Below are 13,629 nucleotides of genomic sequence, written 5' to 3'. Positions count from 1 at the left end.
ATATCAGGAACATTTTAAATGAATTGTTTTTTTTGATAATTTGCATACACATTTGTTTTCTTGAATTCCTGTCCAACCATCCATCCATTTTTTACCGGTTAACCTCACAAGGGCATGCTGGAGCCTATCCCAGCTGTATTCGAGCAGCCAATGGTGGCCAGCCAATCACTGGGCACATATAGACAAACAACCATTCACACTCACATTCATACCTATGGACAATTTGGAGTCGCTAATTAACCTAGCATGTTTTTGGAATGTGGGAGGAAACCGGAGTACCCGTAGAAAACCCACGCATGCACGGGGAGAACATGCAAAGTCCACACAGAGATGCCCGAGCGGGAAATCAAACCCGGCTGTGGCCTAGGCTCCAACAACAACCATCAAGTGTGAAATTACACAATTAAAGTGATTTTTATGTAGTATGCACCCTATTTCAGAAAACTTGTTTCCCAATGAGTTGTTGTGTAACTGTTGTGACGTCACAGTAGGGCAAATTTACATAAGACCACCCACTTTAATGCTGCTCAAGAATGACATGGAATCTGGGCAGAGATCTGCCTTTTTATCCATATAAGCCAGGGGTGGGCAAACTACGGCCCGGGGGCCACATCCGGCCCGCCAAGTGTTTGAATACGGCCCGCCCAATCTTTCAAAAGTATTTAATTTAAACTCAACATACAACCTGGCATCATGGCCTGAGCCAACCTTTTGATGGTTGTATCAATTTCGTTGTTTGACATGGTATGTTGTTTACAAAGTGCTCCTGAAAAAAGAGACACAAGCACATAATAATAATAAAAATTTAAATAATAATTATTATATTATTATTATAACTATTATGATTATTATATTTATTATATTAATGCTAATTATTATATTAATTATATATAATAATGTTATATTTGCATATTTTACATAATAATAATTATTATTTTAATTTTATTTTAATTATTATAATATTTTATTATTTTTAAAATATTTAAATATAAATATAAAATAATAAATAATAATAGCAGATTGCATGACAATTTTACAGATACAATAATACCAGGTGGACTGTTACGTGTAAAATATATCGTCTGCCCCTCCCCGGAAATTTTGTTATATCAATGCGGCCCGCGAGTCAAAAAGTTTGCCCACCCCTGATATAAGCCAAAAGCAGAGTTGCAGTGTTGTTGCATGAAGAATTCATCACATATAATGACATCATCGCCAAGACACAAAGAACCAAGTGGATTGATTCTATTTACAATTGTTAGTTCCTGTTAGTTCCTTCCATCTGCTGTTCCAAGGCGAAGGTTTGTAATGTCTTGACTTCATCCTTTTCCTCACGTGAAGAAATAAGGGGCTGTAGTTTTCTGGAGGGAACTTATTTTAACGTGACATGCACTCAGTTGCTCTCTGTCACACTCCTTGGCTCTTTACCACTACCTCAATAACTACTCGCTCGGCCAGGTCCAGCACATCACGTCTGATTGCTACTGCAGTAGAGTTGAACAGGAGAAAGGACAGTTCCCCTGAAGCGGTCATTGTGAACAAGGCTGTTGGGGATTTTTGGCCCTGTGGGTATTTTGGCCAAAGCATGATTAAAAGAGCTCGGAATAGTTTTAGTCTGTGAAAAAATGGCATAATATATCTCGAGATTTTCCTACCCTCAAATCCCGGTGAACAGTGGCATCGATAATCACTGACAAGATCCTCGCATGTAGCATTGTTTGCACAAGGGGAGCTGTTGCATTCATCCGTTTCTGTTTCACATAGCGCCCCTTCAAATCCAAGCATGCATCGGCAGGTGAAGTTCAACTGCTGGTCCACGCAAACGCCGTGTTCGGAGCAGCCATGGCCCACACAGAAATCAATGTCTTCTTCACAGAAGGACCCGGAGAACCCAATGGGACAAAGGCAACTAGGAAGGGAAGAGAAAGAGGAATTTCTTAAGTCTTACATGATGAACTCTTACAACGGTTAAAAACCAAGACGGTAAATGTCATGTCTTGGACGCCACAGTGCATGAGCGGCCCAAACATGTTCAAGATGCGAATACTCACCTGTAGCCGTCAATCTTATCGACGCAGGTGGCACCGTTTTGACACCAATGTTGAACACAGTCATTGACATTTGTGCGACAGTTATGCCCTGACCAGCCAGGGGAGCAGATACAGGTGTAGCTGTTGGCGCTATTCAACACACAGCGCCCTCCGTTGGCACATGGCTGCTGAGAGATAGAGAGCTGTTAGATATATAGTGTATATCCAAGTAACTTTATTTTGTAATATGTTATATCTTGGAGGGCACTGAGTCTGCCCTGGTCAGGAATCAAAGCATTCGTTCACAATATAGCATCCAATCAGTTTCTGCTCTTGGTATCCTGAGAATGAGCCTCATTACAGAGACATGATACTCATGAATACTGATTTGCGCTTTATACTGTATTCACTCGCTATTTCACGTCGAGTCTAAATCGTGTCTTACAAGACAAGATCAATGACCACTGAGGGCAAAACCTCCCAAGAGCGCTTTCAAAAAAAGAAAAAAAGATGTCCGTATTCATGTTTGTAACTGCTGAAAGACTGAACAATCCTGATAGGATGGCTTTTCTATGAGGAGGACAACACAGCTCTGCAAAATTGATGTTTTCTAATTAATGCCTTGTACTTTTGAGACTTGTTTTTAATTTTGCCCATCGACAATTCTTATGTGAGACACTCTTGCTGTGCGTTCTAAAGATATAAAAACAGCTAAAAAGACACAGCTAAGAATGCACATGATGGGAATCACAGATTTCGCCCATTTAGCCTGCCGGGGAAAAAAAACAAAAACTATGCCAACAATTATTAACATTGTTACGCTACTTTACTGGTGTATTGACACCTCACCACACCACGCCGGCTCGACACGAGCCGACTAGCTTCACCACACACTCGCCCGCATTGTGTCAGTGCCACACTTACAATGCTTCAGGGCACCACCGAAAGGTAACGCCACATATTGCTGCTGCTGTGTTTTTGAGTTTGGAAAGGTAAATGCTATGTGTAGGTGTTTTTTTTCGCCCCCAAAAGTTTTCGTTTAAAAAATAAGGATGTTGCAAATTCTCACTTTGATGCATCAACTTCAGAATCTGAAGAAAATGACAACGTAGCCCAGTAAATACTACCACAACATGGACAAAGCGTCACACACTCTACAAAACAATCACTTAACTACGTAATCGTTCAGGATTGCCATCAATGTCGCTCAGTTGCTTTTATTTCGAACTGACCCTTTTTTTTGAAGCCTCAATTCCAGCTGAAAGAAAGCAGTCCCGCAGCATGACTTTTAAAAAAAAAAATACAATATTGATAATAATTATACAATATTGCTTTCTGTTTCTTTTTTGGTTGTGTTGCATACACACACGTACACTAGCCAACATGCCCACACAATAGAGGTGAAATGTCAAAGGGTTGCAAAGCACAAAGCTCATAAGACAACAGCTCACACTTACCATATGCACAGATCTAATTCGTACACATGCACTGCTGCATACTGCACTATATAGGCTGAGCAGAATAAGGCTTAAGGGTTGCTTAAGGGTAAAATAATGCATAAAGAGCAGAAAAACATCATTCCAACAAAAGTTGTATTTTAATATTTTGGTGTGCTGTTGGATTTAAAATTGAGGACGTCTGATCCAAAGTTCCAACGTCCTTAAGGACCCCTGCCTCTAAAATCTACATTCCCATAGAGGGACTACTTACCTGAATGAAAACTTGGATCCCTGACAATTAGACCATATGGGACATAACTAATACAATGCAACATTTGGTACCTGGAAACAGTGCTTGAACTAAAAAATAAGGAAACTGTTATTGTATGTTAAACAGGGTCTGAAGCCTATCCCGGCTGACTTAAAGTGAAAGGGGCAGGGGTGTCGAAGTGGTGGATACAGTGTATGAATGCTGTTCCAGAGGATTTAAGATGGAGTCTTACATTCAGGGCCTCAGAAAAAAGGTGTTTTTACCCTGGTCTAGTTATCAGTCACAGGGTATTTTTTGGTCTGACAGTGGCACCCACCATCACCCCTTAATGACAAGTGGCAACCCCAACTGAGGAAATGTTTCAACTTCATTTTCCCAAATAACTTAACATGATGAAGTTTGAACTTGAGGTGGTGTAAAATAGCACAGTGTGCCACTGTGGAGCCTGTGGGCAAGAGTAGCTACCGAGCGGTTACCTAGCATGCCTTGTGGTATATTTATGCTATTGTTCATTCGTATGGACAAAATTTGTTGGTTTTGTTCACACCGCAGGTTAATGACATCCTGTCCATTTGTGCTATGTTGGCAGATAGGTTGTTGGATTATCAATTTCAAATAAACTACACTTCTTCAAAGCAGGCTGAAAATTTCTCTGACCATTTCCTGTACGACTCACGATTGCCACTGATGGCAGCAGGTTTCAAATAGCACTACTGAACATTTTTGCCACCTTAAGGAGTATTAATAGCACAAGATTATTTTTGGACCATTCATTCATTCATTTTCTACCGCTTTTCCTCACGAGGGTCGCGGGGGGTGCTGGAGCCTATCCCAGCTGTCTTCGGGCGTAAGGCGGGGTACACCCTAGACTGGTCGCCAGCCAATCACATGGCACACATAGACAAACAACCATTCACACTCACATTCATACCTATGGACAATTTGGAGTCGCCAATTAACCTAGCATGTTTTTGGAATGTGGGAGGAAACCGGAGTACCCGGAGAAAACCCACGCATGCACGGGGAGAACATGCAAACTCCACACAGAGATGCCCGAGGGTGGAATTGAACCCTGGTCTCCTAGCTGTGAGGTCTGTGCGCTAACCCCTAGACCACTGTGATTTTTGGACCATCTTCCCACTAATTGAGAATCATTGGTTTGAAGGTGCATTTACCTACCTGAAGGCTTGGGGGGCACGGCACCCTGCAGGTATACGTTAGACCGTTGGAAAGATCCAAACATTGAGACTTTGGAGGACATGTGTTGTTGGGAAGTTGGCAAGCATCTATGTCGATTTCGCAGTTTTTCCCCAGAAAACCTGCAATAATATTGAACACAAGTTATGTAACCCATGCATGAGTTATTCGCCAGAAAGCTGGAAGGTCCCTCATCTCGAGTAGACAGCTCGAAACAAGTATATTAGCAAATGACTTTAATTTGTATAAAACAAGCAAACAAAAAAAAAAAAATCTATGGCAGGTTTAAAGTTACAAACGAGTATCCGTTACGGAATGCTGTTTCATTCTGGATATGAGTATGAAAGGAGTACATTCATTATTCGTATCCGTGTCTACAGAACATCCTCATTCACAATCTGTGATTGGCCCTGAGTCACATACAGTGATCGCTTCTACGAAGAAAATATAAGATCATATACTACATTTGGAAAAAAAATAATTTTACGGTACTGTGGCTTTAATACATCTTCTTAAAAGCTGGCTACTTATAATTCCACTCATGTCTTAAGACTTTACTCCATACTGGTGTCCAGAACCGAGTGGTGTATTTTTTAGAACGTGGAACTCGCTTCACGGAACTTCACCATGACGAGATTCTGCAGATGAGGCGTATGAGAGTAAGAGGCTTAGCTTTACTGCGATAACAGATGAGATTTAGGCAGGAGAAGGTTCGCACTGTGGAATTTTGTTAGTGTGGATCTGTGGTCACATCTAGTACCAGTTTACTCAGAGAGTTAAGAATTCCCGATAGAGGATTAAATCCAGCTGCAAAGGCAGCAGAAGAGGAGCTTTTGGTAGCAGCGGCTGTGCAAAGGATGAATGTCCAAGTCATGTTTAAGTTAGTATGAACAGCAAATATTGCTGTAATGTCAAGTCAGTCACCAAGCAATCGCTGCAGCACCGATATGCATGATCAAAAGCTTACCAAAAGTCCACAATGTGCAACTGTCAGGGAAGTACCATTTGTCAATGTTAGTAGTGAGATAACAAATACAGGAGACAAAATACATACAGGGACATCTGTGCCACCTGTATTTCCCCAAACAGGCAGCCTGGAGGGTAAATGCTTCAACTGGGTGTTGGAAGTGGGAGTAATATGATTTTCCTGGGGTATTATCCCCGAATTCAACTTGACATCAGTGATGGGAGGCTCCCATTCAATAAACCAATGACAAAGTCACTCGACCAACCTTATCATTTCTCTGACATCACGGCCAGGTTTCCACATTGATCCTCAGCTAAAACACTGAAAGGACAGTTGCGTCAGATCAAGGGCTCTATTTTTGTGGTGCAGCACAAACTGGCGCAGGGTGGCAAAGTGTGGCACATCACGTGTCCGCAGCCAATTTGGTAATCTAGTAGACTGGGCTGTGTCGAGATGGGAGTGGCGGCCTACCAAGGGGAGGTGTTCAAATTTTCAGCTTGGTTCAGTGACAATTTTGCGGCAAAACAGCATGCCAAAAGTGTACTGAAAGCTCGCCAGCTCCGACCTGGTCTATTCTCGGCACAGGCAAAGCATACCCGGGGCAAGTGTCAGGCACATTTAAATGCAAAAAACAATCACAGCAACCACTATTTAATGTAACCGCCTGAACCAGCATGTACATTTCATGTACATTTTTTATATCATTTTTGCTGTAATGTCAAGTCAGTCACCAAGCAATCACTGCAGTACCGTTATGCATGATTATGTATTTTTTAGAATGGCCTCTGATTAGCAGTCCGGTGGGTCCTGCGCATTCAAAGGCAATGAGAGGCATTTATTTGATTGGTTAAGATGAAGACAGCTGGGATAGGCTCCAACATGCCTGTGACCCTCGTAAGGATAAGAAGTATAGAAAATGGATGGAATTAAGACTACACTTGGCTGTGTTAAACCCTCTAACACCTTCTCTCTTTCCTTTTTGCCACTTGGCTGGTGGGAGGGACGGATGTGTGGGTGCACCGCGCTGCGCCAGACTGCACAAAAATTGAGGTGGTCATACCCCATTGGCGCGGTGCAGGGCAGGTATACCGCGCCTGTGCGTGGTCTACGAAAATAGTGCCCCATGTGTGCAATGCTGGGCATTTTCATGTTAAAAAGGCAAAATTACTTTTTTACAGATTTGTATCTGAATGCTTGGAATCTTTATTCAAAACATCACTGAGACTGAAACGGGCCTGACTGTGACAATAAGGAGTTATTCTTCAACAGCATTCATGTTGACCAATCACACAGTGAATCAGTAGGGGCTTCTCTGAAAAATGTGTTCTGAGAAATTGCACTGCCCACAGTGTCTTGCCTCCTGCTCCATTAAGGAGGCCAATGTGACTGCCAGACATGATATCTGCCCTGCCAACAACGCAGCGCCCCTGCGAGAGCACCTTCACTTTTCATTTGGCGAATGTAAATTCAAGTCTCAGCCGGTGAGGCAAAATAAGCAATTAATGTGAAATTATTTTAATGGGAGTTTCAAGATATAATATTTGCACAAATCCATGATGCATTATAAGTCTGGTAATGAGCTTTGTGATTTCTTCTCGACTGTCAATCACAGGCCAAGACTTTTTTATTGCTGACGTATTTGTGTAAACAGGAGGCACAAGGGTAGGGTGGTTTGCATTGTTCCCTCACATCTGGGTTTGAATCTTTGTCAGCAGTGTGCAGAAAACCCAACATGGTGCTGTATACGGTTAGGCTGTCATCTATCTTCGGTTGCTGCCTTCTCTTGTGTCTTCAATAAGTGGAAAACATGCTCTATTAAGTTGACATCAGGTAGCTGATTTGGCCAGTGAAAAACATAGCCTTCTTTTACCTTCAGAATGTCTTGAGTTGCTTTTGAAAACAGATTTAAAGAAAAAGTGAATAGCCTAAGAACAGCCTAAGCCAAACGCAGCTATTGGGGTCCTCCAAAAGTTTTCTTTTTATTTATTTATTTAAATAAAATTGGTTATAAAAGGTGACTATATCATTTGGGCCATTTTGTCCTGTTTTTGAAATCTGTTACCATTATCTGTCAGCTTAAGTTGCAATATTTTAAGTATTATTCATCTACTAAGTGTGAATATGAGAAAATTTTCCCATTTCCAGAGTGAGATAAATTCCTTAACGTCATACTGGTGTATTATTATTACCTTACAAGTGAATCATCTTAGCACTTTTACTGTAATTGATAACATCAAGCATCATTTAATGTAGTTTACCACTTTAATGCTCACATCTTTTTGATGAAAAGCGTCAGTCTCAGCTTTATCAGATTTTTGATAAAATGTGTTTATTTTCCTCTCATCCTCTCCACTTCTTCGCTCCACTAACTCTTACTCTGCATCCGTTTTCCCCAAAGCACGCTGACAAGTTTGTTTTGCTCCAATTTTTCGTAATCAATCTGCACATGCGCAGTAACACGGAATAGTCAACTGCATTAGAAGAGGGGTGGCAGTCAAAACGATCATGGTAGATGACGCATTTCGATGTAGTTTTAAGCATGTGAATTAACACTAAAACAGTAATATGTACTTTAAATTAAAGAAAACTTTTACTAATTCTTATGAGCTGTTTAGGGGGTCCTGGAAATCTTGGGGCCACAGGCAATTGCCTACGGGTAAATTCGCCCCTGGTCATAACATCAGCAGAGGCCAAGAAGGACAAAATGCCTCAAAAGGTTTTGAATTAGATTCTTCTGAAATATTAAGGTCGACTTGTATCAGAAGGATGGTAAGAGGTATAGAGAAGAAAGAGCAGCTCAATGTCCAAAACATTCCACATCATGTGCAGTGTTGTGACTTATGAATATTGACCCCAAACATTCTGAGTAAATTGCATACTGTCCGTTTAACCGTGTTAGTTGTTGAGTCTAAAAAAAACATACATTGGATGCAGTCTATTAAATCATGCGGCTTCTCCAGCTTAGTTTCAACAGGCAAAATCTGTCTTAGCAAAGAGATGGTACTGGCAAAGACTAGTCACCTCTGGGTTTCAGTGAGCATTAAAGGGTCCCTGGCAGACAGTCAGAGGGCTCACTCACCACAAACCAGTGCAAAAAGTCTGCATTAGCGTCACCACATCAGCTAAAACAGATATTTATACACAGTGGCATCCATTTGGAAAAACAAACAAACATACCTGTGGGACACTGGCATTGGTAGTGTCCAACCAGGTCAAAGCATGTGCCATGATGCCGGCAGGGGTTGGAGTGGCACTCGTTGATCTCCGTCTCACAGTGTGTTCCTGGCAATAGACATTTGAAAATATGCAGTCTCTGGTCACAAGTGATGTGGGGGCATGGGGGGGGGGGACTATTTAATCTACATTGCAAATACTCTACAGTCGTCCCTCATTTATCGAGGTTAATCGGTTCCAGACCCAATGGGTGAATTTCTAAGAAGTAGGATTCAGTACTGATAAATACAATATTTATTTAATATTTATTTCATTAACGTCTCAACAAGGTAACATATTAGTGACCAGAATACTACATACGTATAGTCATCGGATCTACTCTGACCCCACACACCCCCAGCATGGACGTCGGGGAGAAGGCTCTGCAGCATCCGCTGTAGAACACCCAGGTTTAGAGACAGCTACTTCCCCCTGCCCATCAGACTGCTCAATGCCAAATAAGCCCCTCTACCTGCCCACACGTAAAACTTTCAAATATTATTTATTCAAAATTATTTAAATTATTTGTACAAATGACTGTTCACGCTGTACATTGTTGTTCATATTTGATGTCATCTATCTATTCTCCACATTATTATTATTATTATTATTATTATTATTATTATGCAGGAGCCAGGCAACGACATTTCGTTGTCAATTTCACTGCTGTGATATTGTGCAATGATAATGAAGTCTATCTATCTATCTATCTATCTATCTATCTATCTATCTATCTATCTATATGGTCAACCAAAAAACAGTAATCATTTCATTTCAAATATTTTAGTATTTTCTCCGGGTACTCCGGTTTCCTCCCACATTCCAAAAACATGCTAGTTTAATTGGCCACTCCAAATTGTCCATAGGTATGAATGTGAGTGTGAATGGTTGTTTGTCTATATGTGCCCTGTGATTGGCTGGCAATCAGTCAAGGGTGTAACCCTTCTTTCGCTTGTCAATTGAGGAAGGCTCCAGCATACCTGTCACCCTAATGAGGATAAGCGGTATAGAAGATGGATGAATGTTTAAGTATGGGTAAGATTCCTAAAATACCAGTAAAAAAAAACTGAGAAATCTTACTTTTCTTAGTCCTACATGGGCAAAATCACTACGCCTGCATCAAATTGGTTATTAGATGTTATATAAACTAGTAATTAGTAACTAATGTTACTCTATTACTTATTTGCCAACAGAGAAGTGAAAAAGCAAGTTGAATTTTGTCTAAATGGTTATGTGCCTCTGACCGCATCCACCAATGTGAGTCCCCGGTGTCTTGTCAACAGTGTTGCTGCTGCCGAGAGAAGGTTGTTAGCTTTGTCTGGACACAGCCCATAAGGCAGGGGTTGCAGGTTGCTTGATAAATATTTTTTATGCTCGGCAAAAGCTCAGGAACAGTCGTGTTCTACCGCTCTGTTAGCAAGTTGGAGGGGGCTTCCGATGCAGGCTATTAATTCAAAATATCCCCTCATAAATAACAGAACACGCAAAGAAAACTGTGCTTTGCCAGACGTGCCTTGATGTAGGAGAAGAACAGTAATGATTGATATCATCAGCTCCGTAGATGCTACAGCTCACTATGTCATGCTTTGCTGCAGCTGGCTTTAGAAATAGTCATTGGAAATGCCCGAAAGCATGTGATAATTTGTGACTGTTAATATATTAAGTAAGTAAGGTCAAGGTACTGTTACAGTGGGATCTTGGTTAGCAGCCCTCCCGATCAGCATGTTTTTCAATTAACGACACATTTCTGCCACTATTTTTGGTTGTTTCATTTTAGGTTGCTGAGGTGAAACAAATTTTCATGTCTTCAATGAAGGTAAACAAAACCTTAAAATGACCATTTATCCCTTTCATTCATCTTTGAAATGTGTTTATAAGTATTTTTTCTGCATATCAAACTATAATTGTAAGACTATAGATGTATTTTGGGCTTTCTGGAATGGTTTAATGGGATTCACATGAACAAATGAATGCCGCTAACCAAGGTTCCACTGTATTCATGTTAAAATCTTGTTAAATCATGTTAAAAAACTGTTGCTTGCTGTATCATTTAAGACTTAAATAAGACTTGTGTGTGTTCCTGTAAATGTCTTGTGGAGGTAGTTGGGGAGCAGAATGGACATGCGGACAGGAAGCGACATTGTGGTTCAGAGTTGAGTTTTAGTTTGGCGTAGGTTAAGGCTCTTAGCAATTATTGCGCCTGTTTTGAGATAATTCAAACCTGTTGTTCCGGCCACCAAGTCTGGTGCTTGTGTGTCTCACATTTTTATGATTGAAAATATTTAAATCATGCAAAAAAATGTGATAAATTGCTTAAATGTGCTTAGTTTTTCATTAATAGGCAACATCATACTGTAGTCGACCATGAAATAGCATGATTTATGAATATGTTTTTGAAGAATCATAATAGAGTGAAGCTGTGACATTCAAAGTGCAAAGTGATGAAGGATTACAGTATAAATGGCCAAAGAAAGCTGTTTTTCTCTCCACTTTCTCATGCACTACAAAGCATTAATAAAGTTAAATCATTCCGTTTTTGTAATGAGCTATTACAAAAATTGCCTGCTTCCAATTAACACTTAACGCTTAAAAGTAAATTGCATGTCGCAGCTTGAGGAGAAGCACAAAAAAACCTGCTTTAAATTCTACGAGTGCGGCTGACATAATATATGCCAAAAACTGTTGCAGTGTGGAAAATAAATCCTTGCAAAATGAAACCTCAATGGCGGGGCTCGAACAATACACCCAGAGTTACGATCAATGATAGAGTACAGTGGGGTGTCAAGACAATGCTTGAAATTAAATTGCCCTTTTTATGCGGCATAGCTCGAGATTCAAGAGCCAGAAAAATCCCAAGATGAAGGAAAATGATGAATTCTATCAGTCACTAAGACCTGCCACTGTGCAAGAGACAATTTTATTATTCAGTATTACTGAAGTGGTAACAGATTTTAGCAGTAAAAAAGATGTGGAAAATCTTGTTCTGTAGTGCTATGGAAGGGATTAAGTGACTGACAGGTGAGTGTGTTGGGGGCTTAAGGCTAGATTGAGGAAATGCACTGCAGTGCTATGAAAAAAATATACATTATATATTCACTGTTTGTTTAAATCAATAGAGCAAAAGAACAGAACAATGTTCTGGCACCACCATAATCTCTGCAGTATACAGAAGAAATGTTCCTACACTATCTCTATCTACATCGTCCCTCACTGTCTATGTTGGTTTCATATCACCTCACACAGTGAAAGAAACTGAAGCAAATTTAAGATGGCAGCATATTGAACGGTGTTGTAGAAAGACGGGTGATAGAAATGAATCATGATAAAACATCAGAATATGCTCCTGGAGATATATAACATGACAAATGAGTTCATCTCAGCACTACATATTTCTTGACATAGTTTGTCATGATCTGCTCTTCATGCGTTATTCTGCATAATGGAGGACGGCAGCACGCACAGACGGAACGGATGACATATTTTGGAATGGGAGCATGCTGTTTCAATGTAGTCTGTCCAGTTGCTGTGCGGTCTTCATGACTAAAATAGTTCACTCCGACATTACATTATCAACATTGTGGATGTGTGACTGTTGTCTGTCTTGAGGACCAACTGTTATTACCCATACTTTAACAAGATCTCCAGCTGTGTTCTAAGCTGGGAGCTATTTAAGAGCAGTTTGCCATATTGGCGGCGGCGTGACGACATTTGTTTGGACTAAATGTAATGAGCAGCAGGTCTCATCTTAAATACAGTGGAACCCTAAAGGATAATCCAAGACATGAACACACGTCTTTCTCTTTTTGGTGAGTTCTAAAGATATAAAATCAGATAAAAAGAGACAGCACATCCCTACAGAAAAAAACCCCAGCATGGAATTTATGCTGATTTAGCTGCTTTATACTGATGGAAAAGCATCATTTCCATGCTCCTGGATGCTGGTGGACCAGCACAGACTCTTGCGTAAGCTAAGTAATAACTCTAATAATACAACAAACTCAGCCCTGTGCTCACTTTTTGGAGCTTGTATTTGTCCTCGTCCTTAGGGAAGTTGGAGGTCAAAGGTTACTGACAGAACGAACCTTGAGCAGCCAGCGGGTCCGTCTTTGGAGACACTTAATCACTGATGTTGTGAGCATGGCAGTCCGAACCGAAACCTCTGCGGCCCTGCTGACCTTAGTGCAATCAATTTAGAATTCTAGGGGTCACTGACACTTCCTAAATAGGTGGACGTGTCCTCCACATGTTTTATCTCAACTTTTAGCTGTATTAAAGACATGTCAAATTACTGCTGATATCAGAGGTCTTTGTTGGGCGTCTTTGTCATTATTATAACCAATAATATACTGACTATGACTATTATTGTAATATATACAGTGGGATATTTGGTGTCTTGTATGGCAGTCTGGAGATCCATGTCCATTTGGACGTCTATGTGTAGTTTCCCCACGTTAATTGGAGAATAAATTGTCCATAGGTGTGAATGTTTTTATATACTGTATGTTCTGTGAT

General features: G+C 40.6%; 1 protein-coding gene across 1 annotated transcript in view; it reads right to left on the bottom strand.

The window, feature by feature from the left end:
• Positions 1-13,629, bottom strand: part of eys (eyes shut homolog) — a 272,564-nt gene that overhangs the window by 215,700 nt on the left and 43,235 nt on the right. Inside the window, exons 8-11 of the mRNA XM_058058308.1 lie at positions 9,082-9,186; positions 4,920-5,059; positions 2,052-2,218; positions 1,656-1,909 (exon numbers count right to left, since the gene is read on the bottom strand). Coding sequence (XP_057914291.1) covers positions 1,656-1,909; positions 2,052-2,218; positions 4,920-5,059; positions 9,082-9,186 — 666 coding nt within the window. The remainder of the gene's footprint in view (positions 1-1,655; positions 1,910-2,051; positions 2,219-4,919; positions 5,060-9,081; positions 9,187-13,629) is intronic.

This window comes from Doryrhamphus excisus, chromosome 20 (assembly GCF_030265055.1).
Source record: "Doryrhamphus excisus isolate RoL2022-K1 chromosome 20, RoL_Dexc_1.0, whole genome shotgun sequence".
Lineage (NCBI taxonomy): Eukaryota > Metazoa > Chordata > Actinopteri > Syngnathiformes > Syngnathidae > Doryrhamphus > Doryrhamphus excisus.
The sequence above is the reverse complement of the archived record's forward strand: the minus strand, read 5'-3'. Positions and strand labels throughout refer to the sequence as shown.